At 37.2% G+C, this 25235-nt stretch overlaps 1 protein-coding gene across 1 annotated transcript in view; it reads right to left on the bottom strand.

The window, feature by feature from the left end:
• The window catches only part of LOC127214356 (protein hinderin), a gene marked incomplete at its 5' end in the record, with an annotated part of 113394 nt that extends 91618 nt beyond the window's left edge, over positions 1 to 21776 (bottom strand). The window contains one exon of the mRNA XM_051174757.1: positions 21636 to 21776. Coding sequence (XP_051030714.1) covers positions 21636 to 21776 — 141 coding nt within the window. The remainder of the gene's footprint in view (positions 1 to 21635) is intronic.
• Between the last annotated feature and the right edge of the window lie 3459 nt (positions 21777 to 25235).

Genomic DNA, 25235 nt, shown 5'->3' on the forward strand with positions numbered 1-25235 from the left:
TAGTGTTCAGGTGATAATGATGCTGTTGTGGGGACCATATACCAGGGCCATGCACTAACAAGCATCACATGTGGACATATGACATGTGGACATCAGCATCCAGTTTATTTCACATAATGAACCCAGCTTTCTTTGCTGTTCTGACATAGCATCCCCTATGCCTAGTCTAAAACTAAACCTCTGTCATTGACTAACTGTTGTCAATTATACTGGAGCACATTTTCCTTATGAAACAAAACAGAACAAAACAAAACATAAATGTCTATATATTAGTTACTTCTTCCTTCAAGGCCTCTGACTTTCAGTATGCATTAAGCATGGCATTCTTTTGACTTCTTCCTCTTCTCACATTTTCTATCAGAACTTCCACTGTACATCTCAGTCTGCATGGAAAGCATTAGAAATGTGTAGGAGGCTCTTCTATGCAAAGATGTAGCAGGCACAGGAGAAGCAGGGTTGGCATTCCCAACAGATATGGTTGGATGAAGCAAGACCCTCTGAAACAGTGGCCCAGGTGATCCAACATTCAAAACAGCTGGGACAAGACAGCCTTGCAGACCACTACAGCCAGGATTTCTGGGTCTTCTTTGGATCCCAGCACCCCCTAGCAGCAGGAAATAGTTTGGAGAAAACAATGCCCACATTCCCAAATATTGCTTACAAATGTTTGTTTTTATTTATATGGGGTTGGTTATAAATGGGAATGATCACAGTCTATCTCTTTTTAAAGGAAAAAAGGGGAAAATGATATAGAAATAAATACTTTGCATTGGAGTGGATTTTCATTTAGTGATACAAATTTAAGGTCAATTTTGTGATATGTAAATTATTCCTCTTGTTTAAGTATTTTGTTTATACAGATATTTTAAAGTGTTATGCATAATTAAATACAGATTATATATAATCACCTATAATAGTCAGAACTTAGTTAGGATTTCTATATATACACAGATATATTTGAGATGGATAGAGAGTCTTCAAACCTTTCAAAGACCTTCAGAAAATGGCATTTAAAATGGTTTAGGGTTTTTCTTGACGATGAGACACAACTGCTCCTGGCAAAACTGATTACATCTGAGAGGAAGATGGGCATTGAAGAAACTTGTTATGGAGTTTGCTTTTGATATAGCAATACTATCCATTTGGGCACAAAACTGCTAAAGAATGGCTACAAACCTTGCCTAGACTGTTTGACTGTTGCTGTATAAACTGGACATGCAGGACCCACAGGAAAGTGACTGCTGAACTCTCAAAACAAGATGGACAGTCCTTAAGGGTTCCTGCTTTGTGGAGGAGTCTGCCAGACAGTCTACAGGACACAGAGGAAAATGACTGACAAACTGCCAATACAGGTGGACAGGTTGAAATTCCCTGCTTCATTGAGAAGTTTGTCAGACACACTATGGCCTATGAGCTGAAGATGGATGCTCCAACATTACAGAAGAACTGTACAGGCAGCAAATATCTCTGTCAATTCTAGAGTTTATAAATTATCCTTCTGTGGTCTTTTATGGAGTTGAAGACAGTTATGGTTATAGTTTTCCTTAGTTAGGATTAAAGATAAGTTACATATAAGATTCTAGAATCACAAAGATAGGATAGATGGTAGAATACTTTCTTTACTTCTTGATAATGTTAATGGACTGAATATTGTAATTATAGTTCTTGATTACATGTAATTTTACTATGTTAAAGTTAAAACCTTTCTTTTTATTTAGACAGAAAAGAGATGATGGAGAATGTTCTTCTGTATATATGGTTGCCTTATTGGTTGATGAATAAAACAGTGATTGGCTAGGCAGGAAGTGATGTAGCATGGCAGATTCTGCCACTAGCTAACCATAGAGTTCTGTACAGACAGGCAGGAAATGATGTAGCTGGGCAGAATCAGAATATAAGCAGGGACAAACATATAAAGAAATGTGTAGGAGTAGGTTCCTGGAAGAATGTGTGCTGTAAAGGGTATATTTTCTCCTCTTTACTCTGTTCTTTAGTTTCCCTGCCTCAGTGAAGGAAGCAGTTTTGCTACACCATAAGCTCTTTACCATATATTCAGCCTAGTTATACACCCAAGCAATAGTGGGCTAAACTCTTTGAAATAGTGAGCCAAAATAATTTTTGTGATTTACAATATATATATATATTAGCTCTACATTTAATCTACTTATCACAAGTATTTTATCACAATAATATAAAAAACGACGACTACAGTGGTAATAGAGGTAGTAAAACATGTTTTTCTTAGTCAGGGCCTCACTATGGAGCCCAGACTGGCCTGGAACACCTGTGCTTCTGCCTCTCAAGTTCTGGGGTTAAAGGCACTTACTATCACTGGCTTAATGATAAAATACTAGATAAAATAACTAATCAAAAGAGTGGGAAAAACTAAACAGAGATTCAGAATTTACTGAAAACTAGAAAATAAATTACAAGGAGCAGACTTAAAGCCCATCAATTTGATAATTACATCAAATACAAAGGGTACAAATAACCCAATAAAATGCCAGAGATTTAAGACTGGATTATAAGCCAATACCTGAGAATATAGTATCAATGAGAAACCTGCTTCAATTATAAAGGACAAAGAAGCATCAAAAGTAGGGAAAGATACATCCTACAAATGCTAGCCATAAGGAAACAGGAGAACTGATCTTGTAATATACAAAGCATACTTCAGAAGTTAGTACATGCAAAGAATGAACACTCTTAAATGTAAATGAATTTAATGATGGAAGTTCCAAATACTTGGTGGAAAGACAGAAATAATAGGAAAAAGCAACAAGCCCACAACTCGAGTTCAAAAACAGAGATGGAGTTTGGCTACCATCATTATGAAGCTAATAGGCTATGAGCCTGTGTGGGTCCACTGTGTTTTAGAAGAAGTACTACCATTAAGTAGCATAGTGATATTAGAAGCAATGTTAAGGTCCACATCAAGGATGTAAATATCTATCTCAGCAGCTTGAAAAATGCAAATTAAATTGTGGAAAAGAGGAATTAAAATGAGCAAGAGAAGAAATAAGTAAAATACAAAAGAAGATGACAGAAAACTGATAAAAGCACTATGAAACTGATCAATAAATACATGTGTAAATCATAAATATGCATAAATGCAAATGTCACAGACATTAAGTTATTATAAAGGAAGCTACTTATGATATGAAATTTCCCTTATAGCCCTTATAGTTTCTCTTTTCATTTTTGAGATTATAATATAATTAAATTTCTCCCTTCCATATACCTCTCCATGCTCTCCTTCAAATTCATGGCCTCTTTAATTGCATATATTCATGTTGTCTTAGTCAGTGTTCGATTGCTGTGAAGACACATCATGCCCATGACAAGTTTTTAAAATGAAGCATTTAATTGGGGGGCCTGCTCAGTTTCAGAGGTTTATTCCATTGCCATCATGGTAGGGAGCACGGCAGCTTTCAGAGAAACATGGTGCTGAAGAAGTACCTTAGAGTCTTAGAGTTTTACATCTGGATCAGCAGGCAGCAGGAAGAGAGAGAGACATTGGGGTTGGCTTGAGCTTTTGAAGCCCCAAATTCCATTCTCAGTGACACATTTCCTCCAAAAAGGCTACATCTACTCCAACAAGGCCACACCTCCTAATCCCAAGTAACTCCAGTCCTTCATGACCAAGCACTCAAATCTATGAGCCTATGGAACCATTCTTATTCAAACTACCACATATTTATATGTATATATACATATTGCTAAAAATATAGCCTGTTTGGTGACAGTTTGGCAATGAACTATATAAACCATTTTTTAATGAAAAAGACAAATGTTTTGAAAAGTAGAAACTATCAAGTTGGCTAAAGACAAATTTAAAAATATTATTAATAGAATCCCCTTGTAAATTTAAAGTATCAGATTAATAGTGTTTTCACAGGAAAGTTGAGTTACTGATGGCTTAGTAATGTAAATTTAAAAAAAAAACACAAAAAGGAAAAAAACAACAGATTCATTTAATAAATCCAGAATTACTCTAATACACAAATCAAACAAAACCATCACAAGATAGCACAAGATAGCTTGATATCCTTTATAAACACAGATAGTGTTAAAATGTTGGGGAAATGAAAAGAAAACCAACAGACACTGGATATAAGCAACTGGTTGTGGCTTTTTGCCATTCTGCTCAGCAGGTAAAAAAGAAAAGAGCATATGGTTAAAAACTACAAGCTGCTTACAATGTTACAGTGAGAACACATACTGCAGTTGTAAAGGAAGAGTAAAGGTTAAAATGTCAAAGCCTGAACTACTTAGAAAGGAGTAAGAAGGCTTACAGTTGGTCGTGAGATACCTGAACAAATAATAATAGGACAGGGCTCTAAGAAATGAAGGTTGGCCAGCTTGACCTCCACCCCAAGCCCATACAGGGCACTGTTCCCTCTTATGTATTACTGCTTATAACTTGGCTTATATAAGCAATTAAATTGTGAGTAAATATAGCTTCTATGGAAACTTTCATCTATTTCAGAAGAGTCTCTAGGCCATCCCAAAGACAAGGGTGAATTAAGAACAGCTGTAGTTCCTTTTTGTTAGCTACACCAGCAAAGCACTTTGTATAATTATCAGAAATAGAGACACCTATAAGGTTTGCAGTAGCAACAACAATTAACTAACAGCTAGCAGTCAACAACTAACAAAGCCAGAGTCAGAATTGGACAGAGTGCAGCTCTAACTACCCCTAACTACATAGGCAGCACATGAACAAAGCATGATAATCATTTCCCTGGTTAGCTTACCCATGACAACCCAAAGAGCACAGTAATCTCATAACAATGACCTCAGCCTACAACCAGTTTCTATGATAGCTTCATAATATTCCCCTTTGGGGAACGACTTTTGAGAATTTCACTCATTTTCCTCAACATCTCTTAAAGCTTGCTTCCATATTTACTAATGCCCATGAATAGCCACATTTTTATTCTTCAGTCATGAGACAAAGAATTTAGTGTCACTGTCTTTGACTTTTGATGGCCACTAAGTTTTCAGAATCTTAGGTCCCTAAATCAAGCACAATTGGGCCAAGAAAAGTCCCATTGGACTAAAAATCCCTGCATCATTGCCCCAAGCATCTAAACAATCCCAGCTGTAAAGAAAATCAACTTAGCAGTTCACAGGTGTTCCCTGATACTAATAACACAAAGAAATGAAAAGTCTTTCAGAAATGTAACATTTAAAAGCTTTGAAGTGGAACTAAGAAAGGCATAAACTAAAAGTTAGAATCAAATTTACTGCTATCTTACACAATAAATGACACTAAAACTTGAGAGCAAATTTTAAGCAGTCTGCCAGTGCCATGAAAAAAAAATCATTTGCATTTAGAATACAGAAAGAGTCTGTCTGTTATAAAATGTTAGTAGTGCTTTTCAGTGAGCTCACTGTTTCTAATTAGAATTGTACAGGAACTGCTCGAGTTATTTGTCTGGACTACAGAAACTACAGAGTGTGTGTAATGGCCTGGACTTTCATAAATGTATCTCCATCTTAACATAACCTTTATCTCACCAAACAACAATTTTTTAATTATTTAACAAGCACAAAAATCACAGTAGTATCATATCTGTATTTCTTACATTCAGCTTAGAAGTTCAAAAGAGAAGATAAGAGAATATATCTGCAGCTCTGACACGCCTCCATTTTTCTCTTAAAGTTCCAGGTGACAAGATAACGTGTCAAGTAAAGATATCTTTATCTCTAAAGAGTTTTATTTATGTAATTTAATAATCAAAGATGTTAAATTTCCTGTTTGCATTATTAGATACCACTCTTCTTTATAGCACTTTCTGTCATCCCACTAGACTTCCTTTTCTAAAAATCATTTAAGACTAATCCTAAGTGCAGAAGATGTTTTGTTCTCATAGTTACTCATCCTAAGGGGAATGCTTGCTTTGTCTTGAGGACATCAGAACAGTGCTCAGCAAAAGGCTTATGTGATGAAGAACTTGACCTTCCTAAACAGGCAGAGGATTGCCCAGGCCCTATGAGTGCACCATCTTGGGAGTGGAATTCTTGACCTATAGAAGCTACGAGATGTGTGTTTGCTTAAGCATCTAAATTTTTGATAATGTTTTATGCAGTAACATAGCAAATGGAAGGTGTAGGCATTCCTTACAACTCAGAAGGTACAGTGGTAGATAAATAACCTAGGTGTGTTCTCCATAAAACTCAGCAGTGTGCATGGACAGACTGAACAACCGAGATAACTTCAATAGTAGTAAATCCTAGTAAAGTCTCAGGAAGTCAGGGGTCAATGCTTCCTCAATTGCTCTCCCCTTATCTTTTTGCATTTATTTGTATTTTATTTATGTGTACATATGTGAGTATCCACAGAAACTAGAAGAGAGCATCTGATTACATGGGTACCTGCTGTGGGTGTTGGGAATTGAACTTGGGCCTTCTGGATGAATAGCAGGTATTCTTAACTTCTTGAACCATGTCTCCAGCCTCACATTTCACCTAATTTTTTGAACTAAATCTGGTTCTCACTGGTTGGGCTAGACTGGCTAGCCAGAGAGTCCCTAGGATTCTTCTGTTTCTGTGCCTGGAGCCATGGGGATTACAGGGATAGGCCACTGTGTCCATCTTTTTTGCTCTTCTGAAGATGCTGGAGGATCTGAATTCAAATCCTCATGCATGCATGGCAAACACTTTACTCACTTATCCATCACCCCAGTCATCTGTCACTCTAACCTAGGAGGCCACATTCTGCCATTTCCACACTATGCGACTAGTTACATGAGTCAGTCATGTTCATTGTACAAGGGGATATTTACATGGTATGTCATCTCCAGGGCTGGCACACATAGATAATGGTTATTCAATAAATATAATTTACAGATCCCAAAGAAACCCAGGACAATTCTCACTCAGTACCTGTGGCTCCTCCCAGCACTTCTCACCCTACCCCTTACCCTAAACCTCTCTAGCCCAGGGGCCGAGCTTTGCTTCTCCCAGCTTTTTATTCCTATATAATTCAGAAATTCTGGCCACTAGCTGTCTTGGCCCTTTGGTCCTTGACTCCTCTCTTGATCTACTTGCCCTCTCTCTTCTTCTCTCTTCTCTTCCTCTCTTGCCCCCTCCCCCCTCATTGTGCACTTCAATATGGGCCCTTCTAGATGCCTCTGGCTGTATTCTCCTCATATCTACAATAAAACTTTCTCCTCAATCATAAAAAAAGAAAAAAAAAGACTAATCCTAAGAATGAAATACTATCCCGAGACTTCAAACATCTTTTATTTTAAAGTCATAAATCTAAGATATCACCAGGAGTATTACAAGTGATGGGAGTTTCAGCCAGGTCTCTGATCCCAGTGAGTTTTCACACTATACCCTATCTTCTTTATGGAAATAATAATCATGCATAGGATTTCATTCAGTTAAAAGATTTAACCAGGAATTCTATCAGATTTTAAGAGAAGTTGGCAATTCTCATACATTACTGGGTCTGCCTTTGTTAAAACCCTCCCTGATCTGAAATTCAATGAGGCACTTGGGTTCCTACCAGGTCAGGTTCCCTCGAAATCCTCAATTACACAAAAACCAGTTAAGGAACATTTATGCTCCCACTGTTTTGAAAAATCTTTCAAGAAACTTCCATATACATTAAACAAACACAAAGATGTATTGCCAAGTATTTCTTTCTTTCTTTTAAGCTATAAAGTACAACTCCAGAGTCAGAACTCAGGAGCTATATGGGAAGCATTGTCCTTCATAGAAAAGATTGTTGTAGAACAAGGTTCATTCCAGGAATGTATTGAATAAAACTAGCTTATTACCACTAACATTCTGCTTAATTTTAAAGGTATAATACTGAATAGAATAATGGATTATATTAATATCACTTTATTGAAAGAGTAAACTGATTTATCATAATTATTTGTCCAGATATCACCCAGATCACTTGCCACAAACCTTCTAGTGTCTGATAAGAGACTAAGATACAACTTGATAAAAATAAAATTATCATTAAACATAATGAAAAATCCAATTTGAAAATCAAACAGTGTGCTGCCCAGCTTAATGCTTTGTTTAAGGTGAAGTTTGCAATGAAGATGAAAGAGCTGGTGTAGTTTACTTAAAAGAGCTATTCTGAATCTTTGAGAAAAATTAAAAAAAAAAAAAATTAAGATCTGTTAGGGAAGGCTCGCCATTAGCTTCCAAGGCAATTCACTCAAATGTTAATACTTGTAATCTTTAAAGTAAAATAGCTTTTAAAATTTAATTTAAAATACTTTAAAAATTATTTCATGAGGGTGGGGGAGGCAGGATTTACCATAAGACTTGTGCTCATAAACTAAAATTCACCTCTATGGAACTTTGAAATGAACTTCCTTAAACTCATGTAAATGCCAACTGTTATGTATACCATTTGGAAGGAATTGGTTTAAATTCACAACTAAGAGTTGAGATTATATTGTTCTAGATATCTACCATCGATTCTAAAGAAACTTTCTTTACAACTGATTTCCCCCATGTACAAAGTTTACATACTTTCTTCACCTGTCATCTTGGGAAATTCTTGGTTGTCTAAATTTTTATTTTACATTTTGAGTGCTAAGAAATGTATTTATTAACTTTTTGACAAAGACAACTTATTTAACGGTTTTCAATAAGTAATAGCACTTTCAGCACAAATCTAAGGGTGTTATTATAGAAACTACAATGCGGATACAGGCTTTGACATAGATTTAAGAATTTCACATTTAAAATAATCACTACTTATTAACCTACACTCAATAGTGTAATTATACTGTGGCTTATGGAACACCCACCACCTGAACAAATCCTTCAGTTTCTGTATAACATACCATAATTTATTTAAACAGTCCCTCATTAATGAAAATCTAGATATTATGCTGATGATGGAGGCTTGGCTTCCTCCATCTTACCTTTCATTTAACTGTACCAACTGGGAGACTACAAATCACATTCCAAAGTCCCTTGCAGCCACACTTCTCAGTGTCAGTTGGGTTCTGCCTCTTACATGATGCTGATATCTCTCTTCTCTCCTCCCGCCCCTGCTTCAAATTTATGCTGGAAAGGACAATAGATGAAACATAAATTTTCTCCTGCAATGACATCCCAAAGAACATGTTTAAGTTTCTAAGAAGCAGGAGAAAGAATAGCAAGGATGTACTCATCTGGTTTCCTCACCTCTGTACCTCACAGGTGGGTTAACCATTCAGTTTCTTCCATTTTGAGGGGACAAAAGTTGCAGCAGCAAGCATGTTGCTCTCAATTCCAACACTGCTCCAGATTGTCTCTGCATTACTTCCTTAGAGTAGTGGTTCTATGTTGTGAAGTCTAAAACATGCCTCTCTGACCTTTTCAAAGTTTTTACATACAATCCTTTTCTAGTGTTAAATCTCATGAATTACTTATCAAATAACTACAATGATTTCTCTTTCCCTCACTGAATTCTGACACAATCACTTGCTATGACCAACAACCACTTTTTTCTAAATAAAGTTATACTTTATAGACAGTAGGATTAATTGTCTTGACATACTGTTTTTTCAACTTTCTTTAAACTAACACAGTTGAGTAATCTTCATAAAATTAAGATAATTGCTGGTGGTAGAGCTTAGAGGTAAATTGTGGACATAGTATTTGCAAGGCTCTGGATTCAAAACCTGCCTATCCCCCATAATTCTATCATGCATTCTATGCAATTTAAAATCAGCCTCTCACCTCTTGTGAATTACTACCTACTCACGTGCTTTTGCAGTTTTTTCCTTTTTTGGAATCTTACATAAAGGGACATATCCTTTAAGAGGAAAGTGCAAGTTATCTCAGGTGTTCTCTTGAACAAAAAACTTATACAGAGGTCAACCTTACAGATACCCCATATCTCCTTGGTACATATCTTTACACAGTGTTAGAAGGAAGCAATGACTGACTTAAGAAACTGAATTATGAAAAGTATTGGTTAAATCTCCATGAAATTTTCTAGATTAGACACAATTTGAGGTTCCACTGTAAAGCAGGATATTTCTATTTAAAGCCGATAGCAAGACTGTTGCTCTGGAATACATGTCCTTTCTTGAGGATGTTATTTACATCATGACAGATGAAAAGTAATCTGTAGAACTGGAAAAGAGAATTCAGTGTAAGAAGAGAAAGATGTTAAAATTACAGCAATGTAGGCTACCCTCAGTAATGCTTTGCAAATAAATAGACAGCCACTACTAACTCAGTACTTTTCACTACTTCTCAGATATTAATCTGTTGAATTCTTTCATGAGTCATATCAGAAACAGCACAAGCAACAGTTGCTATTGGTGGCTGTTCACCATGTGGTAGGCCTGATATGCATGAGTAAGGAATAAAGACAAGTCAGTTTAAACCCTTCCACCTGAATGCCACTGAAAATCAAGGTTTAAAGAATGGAGAAAAAAAATTACAGATTACCTTAAAATTAAAAAGTACATTGAAATAAAAAATAGTGTTTATATATTTTAATATAAACTAAGAACCAGTTTAAACGGGGGGAGGGGTATAGGAAAACTGGAGATATTTCGGCAAGTTTATAGTCTCTGAATTCCTCTTATGAAAAAGTCAGTCAGTTAACGCATTTCTAAATCCTAAGTGATAAAATCATCAAAATGCAAAAGAATGACCTATAGCAAAATGTCTAAAACAATGAAATCAGATTGTCAATGGGCCATTCTGGATGACGATGTGTTTTCTTAAGACCCTTCCACTATATTTTCCTGAGAAAAGGGGGATAAACTGATAGAATGCAAGTAGTTTAATACTAGAAACTAAGGCATGGTTGTAGGACTCCAGGGTGGCTTTCTTAAACTTCAAAATCTTGTGGTATCAAAAACAGACTAACAAGAAAATTTATTGTGCATGTCAAACAAGAGTTCCAACAGATTCAAATGTTTGACTCACACACAGAAAAAAACTTGCCAAGTTAATGTCTGCTACGTTTTTCCTGATGACACATTGAAGACTAGTTGAATGCAACCTTCCAAAATTAAAAGCAAGCAAAGAAGTACAGCAAAATAAAATGATGCTCGAGAGAAATGTTTCCTTTTTCTCCATCTAGAGGAGTCCATGTAGGAAGACAAATTTGACAACCAAGTTCTCTTCTCTCCTGCTTTCCCTATACCCTTTTATAAGCTATTTCTCATCTAGCAACAGAAATTTAGCTGTCACAAGATGTTTAGTGTTTCAGTACCATCTTAGAGCTTAAAAGAAAAAGAACCCAAAGAGTTATTTACTGATAAGTTTAAAGCCTTTTCAAAAAACATAACCAACACCTAAGACAAATATAAACACTCTCATCTGCTCCAGTAACAACCCTGCAGTCCTGTTAGCATCCTGGTCCTGCCCATTACAACTATAAGTAATTGACTCTGAACAAGATAGTTAATTGATTTGACCTCCACAGAAGAGGGTAATAGTTGTGCCTATTTTATAAAGTTAAGGTGAGAATTAAACATGTCAATGTACATAAAGAGCTTAAAATAGGATTTGGTACAGAATAAATGCTGTGTAAGCACAAGCTGTCATTGTTATTGCTGCCATCATGAAAATAAATAAGAGTCTAAGAAAGTGAAAACGAATAGGTTTTAGAACCAGACATACGTTTTTGAAATGCTTGCTTAATATAGATGTAACACTGGATCAGCTATCTGACCTAACAAAAGCTATTTTACAATTTATGAAGAGGAAACAATACAGAGTAGTGGCATCTTAAAAATGAAAGCTGGTAATAGCAAATGGAAAAAGTGATGGATGGACAAGAGCAATGACTGTCACTACGACCAACTTCTCCTAAACCCTGTAAGTTCTCCTGTGTTCTGCAGAAGCTGTTGAACCCAGAAAAATGCAAAGTTAATTTCACACCACTCTCAAAAGGAGAACTTTCTTATATCCCCCAAAATCAGGAAGAGAAGGAAAAGTACAGTGTGAGTGTGTGCACTGTGTACATGTAGGGGGGGCTCTGTGTTTATCAGTGCATATGTGTGAGTCAGAGGTCAACACAGATTATTCCTCATGGGATGTCCATCTTATTTTGAGAAGCACCCAGAGAGTCTCCTGTCCCCACCTCCTCAGCACCAGAAGTATGAGCACATGCTATCACACCCAGGTTTTTCTTAGGTTCCTCAAGTCTTGAACCTCCATGCTTGGGTGGCAAGCACTTTACAGACTACACTATCTCCCCAAAGCAACACAAAGGTGTATTTATCTGAACTAGGTTCTGATCCAGCCCTGTGACAAAGTACCAAGAATAGCTACCCTGCTGGAGTGTAGACTGAAAATACAAAAAGACAGTTTCATCATGCATACAATTTTCAGAGCAGTTGTTTTACTTTATAATGAGTAATTGCTTGCTATTAAAAGGCGCTTTGAGAACTGTTAAAAAAATCAGAGCTTTGATACAGTTTGTGAATTTTGTAATAAAGAAACAGTTGAAAAACAATAGGAAAAAGCAGAGAGTTTTAGAACATGGATATCAACTGTGGAGAGAAGACATACGGCTTGTGAGAAATAAACTACCCTAACTGTGTGTGTACAAAGCAGGCTCCTGACTCAGAAATAGGCTGGATGGTAACAGCTCAGAGAAGGAAATGCTGGATGTAACCAAAAAGGAAGGAAGAGAGCAGGCTGACAGGGAAGACTTGTTTGTAACATTCTTTCAGGAGACAGCATGTTTTATACGGGGGTGATTTTTATATTTAAAAGGTGTTTAAAACTTCCTTGGAAAATCCTGACCAATTCACAAGAGGGCTTCTCATTCCTGGTGTTGGGGTTTTTGTTAGATGATCTCTGGCTCTTGGAGGGAGCATTGTCAGACCAGATGGAAAAATTTCATTTAAACTATCTAGGTATGTTGATACACTGAGTTATGTGTATTATAGGCATTTTCAGGTAGATAATTATTTTATGATTCCTTATGGCTTTTTCAGATATCCTTACTGTTAGTTTGCCTCCTCCCTCTGTATTTATCTCCTTTGCTAATCAAAGACCCTATGTTTCCTATTTTCTCTACTAGATCACTTGTAAATGCTGTTCCCCTCGTCATTGCTCCCTAATTCCTCTACACTAGCAGTAGTTGCTTTTTACTTTGCTGGCTTCTGTGAACTCCAGGGTAGGTACTCACACCTGAAAATTTGGAGCTAGGAGCTTCTAATGAGAAAAAAAACATGCAACATTTACCTTTGTGGGTCTGGGATACTTCACTCAATATGATCTTTTCTAATTCTATTCATTTACCTGCAAAGTTCATGATTTTTTTTTATTTATAGCTGAATAGTGCATATATATACCATATTTAAAATAGTACATATGCACCATATTTCAATATCCATTCTTCAGCTGAAGGACATTTAGGTTGTTTCTATTTCCTAGCTATGGTGAATAAAGCAGCAATGAACATGCTGAACTGTGAAGTATGATGTACAGTCCTTTGGGGTTCATGATCCTCCATGGAGTGGGGAGGAGTTATGAGTCCCACCCCTAACTGAGGAGCTATGGCTTCTGGGGGAGGGAGGGCTAGTTCTCTTTAAGAGTGTGGCTTCTAGAAACAGCTGACTTGAACAAGCAGGCGCTCATGGACCCCAGACTGATAGCTGGGAAACCAACATAGGACCTACCCAGACCCCCTGAATGTGGGAGTCAGTTAGGAAGCTTGGGCAGTCTATGGAGCCTCTCTCTGGTAGTGGATCAGTATTTATCACTAGTATACAAATGAACTTTGGAAGCCCATTCCACATAGAGGGATACTCTCTCAGCCTAGACACATGGGGGAGGGCCTACGTCCTGCTCCAAATGATATGACAGACGTTCAAGATCCCCCAAGAAAGTTCTGACCCTCCCTGGGGAGCAGAAAGGAATGGGATAGGGAGTTGGTGGGGGTAGGAGAGTAGGGGAGGGAGAGGAAACTGGGATTGACATGTAAAACAAGCTTGTTTCAAATTTAAATTAAAAAAAGGAAAAATAAACTGTCCCCCCAGAAAGTAGAAAAAGCGAGAGAGAGAAAAAAAAGTGTGGCTTCTGGTGCTCCAATAGGTGGTCCAACACCTACACTCATATGGGTAGCACAAATTGGATTTAGTGGACCATTAAAAAAATAGATAATGAGGTTGAGATGGGTGAAGGTGGATCTGTGAAGAGTTAAGGGGAGAAGGAGAGAGAGAAAAAAGCCATCCTAATATTCATATGAAAGCACAAAAAGATTCTAAATATCCCACACAATCATAATCAGAAAAAATGCTTCTAGATATTAAAATATTTGACAATTTATTTTGGTATATATTACAAGGAAATGAAATCAGTATATTAAATAGAAAAAACTACATTGTAAGATATTCTCAAAGAATTAATACAGATATTATGTTTAAATAGAAACCTGTACATGAAGACCTAGCCACTATAATTACAGCCACTTGCTATGTGTGTTATACATCTCCTTGTCACCGAACAAGATGATCTCAAAATTGGTTTTACTTTTAGACATTATATTTCAAATAAAAAAGAAACTTCTAGCAAGATTAAATTCTCATAATAGCCCACTGTGAGCTTTCCCTTTGGATAACCTCAAAGCTTCCCAGGCATAAGTACATGAGACTAGCAGTCTGAGATTTACTCCATTCATCAATGTCTGTCAAACAGATGAAGGTATATATGAGTTTAACTTTATAACCTGTGATGGTTAATGCTGTTTGTCAGTTCCTGAGATTTAGAATCACCACAGAAACAAACCTCTGGACATTTCTGTGAAGGAGTTTCTAGAGTGGACTGAGGTAGAAGACCTGCTCTGTGGATGGAGGGCAGGGGTCACCATTCTATGGGATTTCTAGAGTGGACTGAGGTAGACGATCCACTCTGTAGATTTGGGGAGGGGAGAGTGTACCATTCTATGGGATGGGTCCTGGACTCAGAAAAGGGGAAAGGTGAACTGAGGAGCACAACTCACCTCATGTTCTTGCCCCATGCCTCCCTGCCATGACTGTCCGTCCTCTCCAACTGAATCAAAATATTACCCACACACCCACCGACACCTGGTTTTTGACAAATAAGCTAAAATTATACAATGGAAAAGAGAAAGTATCTTCAACCAATTGTGCTGGCATAACTGGATTCTGGTGTGTAGAAGACTGCAGATAGATCCAAAATGAATCAAAGACCTTAACATAAACCCAGCCACACTGAACCTCTTAGAAGAGAAAGTGGGAGGTTCTCTAGAACAAATTGGTACAGGAGACTGCTTCCTGAACATAACAACAGTAGCACAAACCCTGGGATCAACAATTAATAAACGGGCCCTCCTGAAACTAAGAAGCTTCTGTAAGATAAAGGACACAGTCAACAAGACAAAACAGCAGCCCACAGAATGGAAAAATATCTTCACCAACCCCACATCTGACAGAGGGCTGATTTCCAAAATATACAAAGAACCCAAGAAGCTAGTTACTCAAACACCAAACAATCCAATTAAAAAGTGGGGTATAGAGCTAAATAGAAAATGCTCAATAGAGGAATCTAAAATGGCCGAAAGACACTTAAGAAAGTGCTCAACATCTTTAGCCATTTCGGAAATGCAAATCAAAACAACTTTGAGACACCATCTTAAACTTGTCAGAATGGCTAAAATCAAGAATACCAATAACAGTTTATCCCGGAGAGGATGTGGAGAAAGGGAAACATTCCTCCACTGCGGGTGGGAGTGCAAACTTGTACAGCCACTGTGGAAATCAATATGGGGGTTCCTCAGGTAATCAGTCTACCTCAAGATCCAGCAATTCCACTCTTAGGCCTATACTCAAAAGATGCACATTCATTCAACAAGGACATCTATTCAACTATGTTCATAGCAGCATTATGTGTAATAGCCAGAACCTGGAAGCAACCTGGATGACCCCCAACTGAAGAATGGATAAAGAAAATGTGGTACATTTACACAATGGAGTATTACTCAGTGGGAATCTTGAAATGCTCAGGCAAATGGATGGAACTAGAAGAAACCATCCTGAGTGAGGTAACCCAGTCACAAAAACACAAACATTCATATACTAGACATAGAGCATTACCAGCCTACAATTCACACCTCCAGAGAAGCCAGGAAAAAGGAGGACACTAAGAGAGACATACATGCTCCCCTTATTAGGGGAAAGGGACAAGATCCCCTGAGAAAATTGGGAGTATGGAGGCGGCCGGGGGAGGAGTTAGGAAAAAGAAAAGGGAGAAGAGGAGTGGGGAGGAAGACATGAGGGAGCTCCAAGATGGAGTGAGAGGAAGAATAGAGGAGAGCAAGAAGAGAGATAGCATAGTAGAGGGAGCCACTATAGGTTTAAAGAGTAATTTGGCACTAGGGAAATGTCCAGAGATCTACAAGGATGACCCCAACTAAGAATCTAAGCAGTAGGGAAGAGGCTATCTTAAATGCCCTTCCCCTATAATGAGATTGATGACTACCTTATATGCCAATCTAGAGCCTTCATCCAGTAGCTGATGGAAGCAGAAGCAGAGACCCACAGCTAAGCCCTAAGCCCAATTCCTGGAATCCAATTGTAGAGCGAGAGGAATAAAGGTGTCAAGACCATGCTGGGGGAACCCACAGAATCAACTGATCTGAACAAGGCGGGGAGCTCATGGACTCCAGACTGACAGCTTGGAAACCAGCATAGGGCAGTCTATGGGTCCCCTGATAATGGAACAGCATTAATACCTAGTGTATAAATGGATATTGGGAGTGCATTTCCCACAGAGGGATACTCTCTCAGCCTAGACACATGGGGGGAAAGCCTAAGCCCTGCCCTAAATGATGTGACAGACTTTTATGATCTCCCATAGAAGGTCTCACTTTTTCTGTGGAGGAGAAGAGAGATGGGATGGGAGTCTGTGGGGGGCATGGGACAATGGGAGGGAACTAGGAATATATAAAATAAGAGGACTGTTTCTAATTTAAATAAAACATGAAAAAATTTTTAGTTGTGTTTTTATCTCAGGGTCCACACACACACACACACACACACACACACACACACACACACACACACACACACACACCTCACCTTTTAAATTTGGATTAAGGTCTACTACATCTATCACTTTAGATTGTACTTTATATAGCTTTTTTAAAAATTAGTATATGAAACTGTGGGTTTCACTATGTTATTTTCATATATATTTTAATTTCATTAATCTTTCTCTCTACTGTCTTTTCCCATTCCTCCTCTTGAAACTCTGATGCCATCTCCCAAGTAACCCTCCCTTCTTTCATGGCATATGTGTCCTTTTAAAATGATTTTACTTCTAAGTTTTATATATATTTGTGTATTTGTGTGTGTATGTGTGTGTGCATGCATGTGTTTGTGTTCATATGAGTGTGGGTATGTGATATGAGTTTGCCTGTGTTTATGTGATTGTGGGAGCCTGTGGAGGCCAAAGACACTGAATCTTCATGGAATAGGATAATGGACATTGGGAACTCAACTCAGATCCTCTGTAACATTGGTACATGCTGAGCCATCTCTTCAACCCCGATATATGAATCCTATTTGCCTCTATCCCCAACCCTCCTTTTAAGATTCTTTTTCCTCTTTCACTATTGCCTTTCTAGTTTGATGGCCTAGTAGCCCTTCACAAATATTCATACATATATGTACATTTCAGAGATGAAATGTGAGAAAGCATACAGTATTTATCTGAATCTGGGGCACTTTGAACACAACAATCTCTCAATATCTATTTTCCTGCAAAAATCATAATGTCATTTTTCTTTATAACTAAATAAAATGTCATTGTATGCATGTGCCTTATTTCCTTTCCCTTCATCTAATGCTGACAGAAATGCATGCTGCTTCCATTTGCTAGTGACCCTGTATAATATAACTATATGTATGGATGCACAAATGTCTCTGTGGGGACTTGCAGTTTTTCATATGAACTTAGGAGTGGTGGAGCTGGATCAGAAGGTGGTTTTGTTTTTACTCACTTGTTTGTCTTTGTTGCTATGAGAAACATCTATATTGATATTCACAATGGCTGCAGCAGTTTCCATTTCTACCATTTCCTCCTTCATCATAGCCCTGCCAGCATGACAGCTATTCTGACAGGACAGCTATTCTGACTGGTATAAGGCGGGATCTCTACACAGATTTTTATCAACATTCTCCTAATAACTAAAAATGTTGAACACTTTAAAAAATGTTTATCAGCCATTGAAAGATAAATTTAAAATTTAAAGATACATTTCTTCTTTTGAAAAATATGTTTGGGCCATTAGCTCATTTGTTGATTGGAAAGTTGATTTCTTTTTTCAGATATTGCTTGATTGTGTTTATTTGCTTGCTATTTGGGTCAGTTGGAGTCAGTGATTTAATCCTTAGTACATAAACCTGTGAAAGATATCTGTAACTTGTCACTCATTCCTTCCTCTAGTGATGAATTCATCTCTGAAATGAATATATATGTATGAACATTTGAGAAGACTTACTAGGTCATGAAACTAGAAATAAGGAAAGAGGAAAAAGAATATAGTACTTTTGAGAAGTACTTTTAGCAGGTCATTCTTTTTTATTTCTTTGTTTTGTTGTTCTTTGTTTTGTTTTGTTTTGTTGGTTTTTTCAAGACAGATTTCTGTATGTAACAATACTGGCTGTCCCAGAACTTGCTCTCTAGACCATATTGGCCTTGAACTTGCAGAGATCCACCTGCCTCTGCCTCTCAAGTGCTGGGATTAAAAGTGTGTGCTCAGCTAGAAGGTCATTCTAAAAGTGTGCTAGAGCTCAGCAACAAATCTGTTTCACACTTTTTTTTGTGGAGAGGTGTTTAATTACCACTTCTAACATATTCTATTATAGGATTAAAAAGTTGATACCATCTTGATTTAATTGTATTAGGTTGCATATTTTAGATATTTTAACTTACTGGAATATAAGCTTCCTATGTTTTCCTAATATTCCTGTGGATTTTATTAGGGTCTGCTGTAAAAATTTCCATTTTATCCCTAATTTTGTTCTTTTTGACAGCCTTCCTCCTTTGGTTAGTTTGATTGGAGGTTTGTCAATCATCTTTATCTTTCAAACCACCAGCTTTTTGCGTCTATGTATTCTAATCTTATTCTCTATCTCATTATTTTGCTGTAATACTTACTATTTCTTGTCATCTGCTACATTTGTTTGGTTTTTTACTTTTCTAGAACCCTGAAGTGGATCATTGGGTTATTTATTTGAGATTACTCTGAACTTTACACCAGGCTCTGAGAGTATAACATCATTGCTGTAACAAACAGCATGCCTGACTTCAGAATACTGTATGAAGGAGGTGGGCGAATAAACAATAACTACAATAATAAAATGATGCTCATCAAATATTGGCACAGGCTAGTTGTGAATACATTAAGAGTACACTAGACTTCATAGTGAGCTAAAGGGAAAAGAGGAGTCAGACCAGGATGGGCTCTTCCTATGGGGAGTAAGGAGTTGATTTACCCATGTCCCAACAGGAAAGAAGAAGGTGTTTCCCTATGCTCAGCTTAGAGAAGCCTGTCACAAAGAATGAACCAGATAACAAAGGAAGTGACTCACCTTCTTCCTTAAGTAGGAAAGAGGGGGGAAAAAAAGAAAGAAAAGAAAAAAGAAGCCTATTTTCCCTTTCTAGGTCAAACAGCAGAGCCTAGAAGCTACTCGTATTCACAGCCTCATTTGTACTGTTTAGGACATTTAGAACTTGATCATCAAGTACTTGAGGAAAACATGGTTTATCCTAGAGATGGCTCAGCAGTCAGGAGCACCCAGTGCTCTTGCAAAGGACTGAGTGCAGTTCCCAACACCCGCATGGAACAGCTTACAACAACCTGGGATATGACACCTCAGCAGATACATACATATACACATACATACATACACAAATATGTACACATGATTTAAAATGAAATACATATCTCAAAAAGATCTCTGGATAAGTGAAAAACAAGAGATATCCCCCTGGAGTGTATGTCAGTGGGGGTTGGAGGTAGAACACAGGACCTTCCTTACACATGCTAGGCAAATGTTCTACCTACCTCAAGTCATACCCCAAGACCAGGAACCCCCTTTTGAGAGTATATTCTCTCCATACACTTGCCCAACATTTTCATTCTAGCATCTCTTTTAGTTACACTGCTCAAGGTTTTTGTGGTGGTATTAACTGTAATTGTTTACATTTAGCTCAAATAAAAACCAACAACAACAGAGGAAGTTTTGTTTGTTCCCAGTTTCAGGGTGGGCCTCTTCCAGGTATGCTTAGAGCCTCATTATCAACTATCAACTTTTCTTTTCCTCCCTGCTATTGGTTTTCTTTTTCTTCTTTCTTTACTTTAGTGATCATGATTTGACTCTTAGCCTATGCTCCTACGGTTTAAGACTCTACTAGCATTGTTAAATGAAGACTCTCCAGTTTCCCTGCTGCAGTCCCTTCTGAAATAAGTTACCTTTGCTTTTGTGCTCTTTCCATCAACTATGTCATGCCAAGGGCATGAGCAGAAATGTGAGGGTGAACCTGAAATCCGACCTTCACAAGCACTCTGGCCTAGAGGCACCTACAGAGCTGTCAACCTCTTTTAGACTTGTGAAGACATGCATAGAAATAGCATAAGCTGCCACATTCCTCTGTGGCCAATGTACAATCTAGCTTTGTGGAAACAAAACAAGAGATATTCAAACTAGAATATCGGCAAGCCATTAATAATTTGAACAGTAATTTAAATGTGTTAATCAACACAGCTAAACCACATAACACAGCATTAATATTGTTGGACTTTTTATTTGTTTTCACTTTCCTATATATGCAAATTATAGGTTCAAAACAAGGATTCCATTAGTCAGAACTGGTAACACATTGAAGGCAGTTGTCTCCAGTCTGAATAGCAATGTTCTATAGAAAATTTGTAAGAAACCCTCATGTTTGGTCTTTGTGCTTTTGACAGTACTTGGGAAATGACAGTTAACAAACTGTATTTTCATGCTCAGGATGACTTTATACGACACTGTCCTTTCTATCTTATTATATAAAGATTTCTTTCAGCCATTTGAATTTTTAAACTCATAAGGATAGGAGAAAGACATCTAGCATCAGTATTAGAAGGGTAGAAGTATGGCTTTGGTACTTGTTTTTATATTATAAAAGGCAAAATTCTGAATACTCATCACTTGATGCTATGTAGTTACTTATAAACACTCATTTATTTAAATTAACACACAAACTTAAAATGTTCTAAATATTCATCATTTATATTATGTGGTAATTAATACTCACATATTAAGGTTAATACATACAAGCTTATATAGAAGCCAAAAATTCTAAGAACTAAGAACAGAAAAGGGATATTAATGTTTTCCCAAAAAGACACCAAATAGTCATTGCTCTTTAAGAAGTAACAGATCAGTGCATTTTCTTATCCCATCAAAAGTCTCCCCAGTAGCAACCTCCTACTTCAAGTTTCTGTTTCTCATCACTGGACTCACAAAACAGGAGAAGAAGGTCACAGACAGGGAAGTCATGAAATATTTGTATATTTTAAAACAACATGCATATCATGTGATTTCCATCACCCCCCCCCAAAAAAAAAAAGAAAAGAGAGAAGGAAAAATGAACCTTCTAGGTCAGAAGAAGTCACTTACCTGCTGCTCCTGTGCTCTAGCAGCACCAAGTTCTGAGAGTGACATGGTGAGCTTCTCTTGCTGCTCTGATAGGTACTTCTGGTAGAGACTAAGAAGTTCTTGACATTCTCTATATTGTAGCTGAAGAGGTGAGATTGCAAATTAAGGAGAAAAAACTGGCTCTCACACACATTCCAATAAACAAAACAAAGACAGAAATATGATAATATTTGGTCAGTGATAGTGAGTATGGAGTCATCAGATAAAAACAGTTCATGTGTCCAATCATGAAGCAATAATTTTTATAAGAAAGCAGCACTGAGCATCCTAGTGAAGAGATATTTCTCTTAGTTCTTTGCAGAGCTCTGCAAAGGAACTCATATATGAACAGGAAAATGACGCTGGGCATAGAGTACATGCCTGCAATCCCAGAATTCAGGAAGTTGAGGCATCTTGTTGAGAATCATGAGTTCAAGGATGGACTGGGCAACTGCCAGACATGGGAAAGGAAAGGGGAAGCGAAAGGAAAATAAAAAGAAGGGGAGGGAAACAAAAAAAACCAATGATTTAAGAGTTAAACCTACAAAACTCTCACAAATTCATCTTTGTGACCTTGAAAGATGAAACTGCAAACAAACAAAACAAAAAAAAAACCCTCAAAATGAAAGACTCTGAAATCATTTATATGATAAAAGATTAATACTCAGAATATATAAACAGCTCATAAAATTCAACATAAATAATACTAAACTAGTTTTTTAAAACTGGCAATCTGCAAAAAGAAATATATAAATGATCAATAAGTAAAAGATGCTAAACACAATTGGCTATGGGGAAAGGCAAATCAAAAGTACAAGGAGATAGGACTTCATATCCAGCAGGAAAGCCTTAATCAAAGACTCAAGATGGCAGGTCTAACAAGGATATGTTCAACTGAAACCTAGTTTATCTAACAGGCATGTAAAATGTACTGCTACTTTGGAAGAAAAATTAGTAGTATGTTTTTAAAAGGAAATTTACTATATAACCCAATATATCTCTTTATCCAAGAAAAAAATTTAAAAGCATAAACAAAAAACTCATACATGGTGTCTTCAGAGAAACCCTGCTCTCTGTAGTTTAGAAGCAACAAGAGCCTAAATGTCCATCAACTTATCAACAGAACAGTATCTATAAAATGGAACATCATTTGGCAATAAAATAAATGAGAGACTGGTACATGTTACACACCTTGAAAATATTATGTCATAGAAAACAGTACTAACACAAAGAATATCTATTATAAGCATTTATTTTTATGAGAAGTCAAGAATAGGCCAAGTGTATTCAGGCAAGGAAGTGGATTGATGGTTACTACAGACTGGTGAAGAGGAACCAGAGAAAAGGGTGCAGGTTTGGGAGGAGATTTTGGAGTGAGATGATGGTAGTGTTGACACTCTGAGAAATATTTAATGCCATTCAATTGTATACTTGAAAATGTCATATTTTATGTAAATAGTATCTTAATGATTAGTGTCTATTTTATACACTGAGTTCCTAACTCTCTCAAGCATAAAGGGATTATTTTTTTGAACTTTGGTTTTACATATTAATAATCACACCACTAACACCATCACCAGGAGTTTTCTGCCCATATATCTTCTTCCTGGTTCATAAAACATGGCAACCTATCCTGGGGTGCCCTTTTCATGGCTCCTAGAATGGGAAGAATGCTAGAGGTAAAAGCACTAGGTCAGAAAGGTCCAATTTCATAGGTCAGAACCTCCAAGCTTCTTAATGTGGTTAGTTTCTGCTAGGTTCCTGTTTGCTCAGATCATTTCTGAATCTCCCTCTCAGCGCTTATTTAGATATGCTGTTGGCAAAAGAATTACTGTCCAATGGGATTATTCTGTACATATATTTCTATACAAGATCATCATGATTAAGTGTAGGGATAATATTTCTTAAATGTCAAAAATTGTAACTAGTTTCAATATTCCTTAACATTTTCATAACCTAATCATTGCTTCTGGGCAGATTCTTGTTCTAATAACTTTTGCCAATCAAAACTGCATAAATAACCAACCGCTTCATTATTCTGGTTATTAACCTTTAACAAAAAGGAGCCCAAGATGGCTTATAGGAGAGGACTGGCTCACAGTGAAAGGCCAGGTCACTAAGCTTATAGAATACATTAATTCCAAGAGCTTATTGAATACTTAGAGTCTGAAACAATAGCAGTAATAACAGAGCAGAGCAGTAATCTAATAAGCTAATAGTTTCTAATGTAGATCTATGTTGAATTTCTATGTTTTTGCATTTCTTTTGTGTGTGTGTGTGTGTGTGTGTGTGTGTGTGTGTGTGTGTGTGTGTGTAAGCTCCAAAAGACATACATGATTTGTGTGGTTCCAAGGGGTTTGTGACAGTTATTATGAATATAAAAAGTTTTTTATTCTAGCAATAATGTTTATAATAGGTAAATATCTGGTCACAGAACACGGATTTTATTCTAGAAAAAAACATGCACAGTTCAACAGAAAATGAGGTAATGTTAGCATCTGAGACAACTTATATACATTATATGCATGCCATGTGACAACACGGTGGCTCGAATAAAAATAGCCCCCATAGGCTTATAGGGAATAGCACTATTGGGAGGTGTGACCTTGTTTGAGTAGGTGTGGTTTTGTTGGAGGAAGTGCATCACTAGGAGGTGGGTTTTGAAGCCTCACATACTCACGTCAGGTCTAGTGTGACGTTCACTTCCTGCTGCCTGATCATCTGAATGTAGAACTGCTAGCTAGCTCCTTCTCAAGCACATGTCTCCTTGCACACTTTCATGATTTCACTGTGACAATAATGGACTAAACTTTTGAAATAAGCCAGCCCCACTTGTATTGTGTAAGCAACAGAATATAAAAATACAGTCTTTATTTTTTAAATTTCTTTCTTTGTTTCATCAGATTCCAGAAAGACCCATATTTCCTTTCTCCCTAACAAAGTGAGACTTTAACCCTGTACCTGGTGTGAGATCTTAGGAAAATGTAAATGAAATTCTTTTCTTCACTGAAGGGAGGACTTGCTCTTAGTCACATAACAGAAAAGGATGTTCTAGATATAGGATATCAAGCCTGAGAAAAGGTGTACACCAAACCAAGAAGTAAATGGGCATTCTGCAGTAGGTCCAACCACCATTTACAAAATGAGAAAAGCTACCAGTTACCTCACCCTGTACTGAAGAAAGGAGCCTTCACCAATGAGCTATATCAGTATCAACTTGTATCGAGTAAGATCACATTGAAATCCAAACAACTGAACCAGTCACATGAAGAGGCTGCAGGAAATGTCCATTTCACACAGTATAAAGACAACATGAAAAGGTACCACAGAGAAAAGTAAAATGAAGCATCGAAGGACAATGAATATGGTGGCAGATGAAAAAGCAAAACTCTTAAGTGGGGACACTTAGACCAGATAAGATTGTGACGAACTGGAAGACTCTCGCCAGCGAAATCCACTACCATCACCCACCCACCTTAACCTCTAGTCCGATGTTGGGAATACTACTTGATCTGGTACTGAGTATCCACCCTAATACAGGGAAGCCTTTGTGTGAACAGAAAAGGTTGATCATAAAAGGAG

Source organism: Phodopus roborovskii, unplaced genomic scaffold (assembly GCF_943737965.1).
Source record: "Phodopus roborovskii unplaced genomic scaffold, PHOROB, whole genome shotgun sequence".
In the NCBI taxonomy this organism is placed as follows: Eukaryota; Metazoa; Chordata; class Mammalia; order Rodentia; family Cricetidae; genus Phodopus; species Phodopus roborovskii.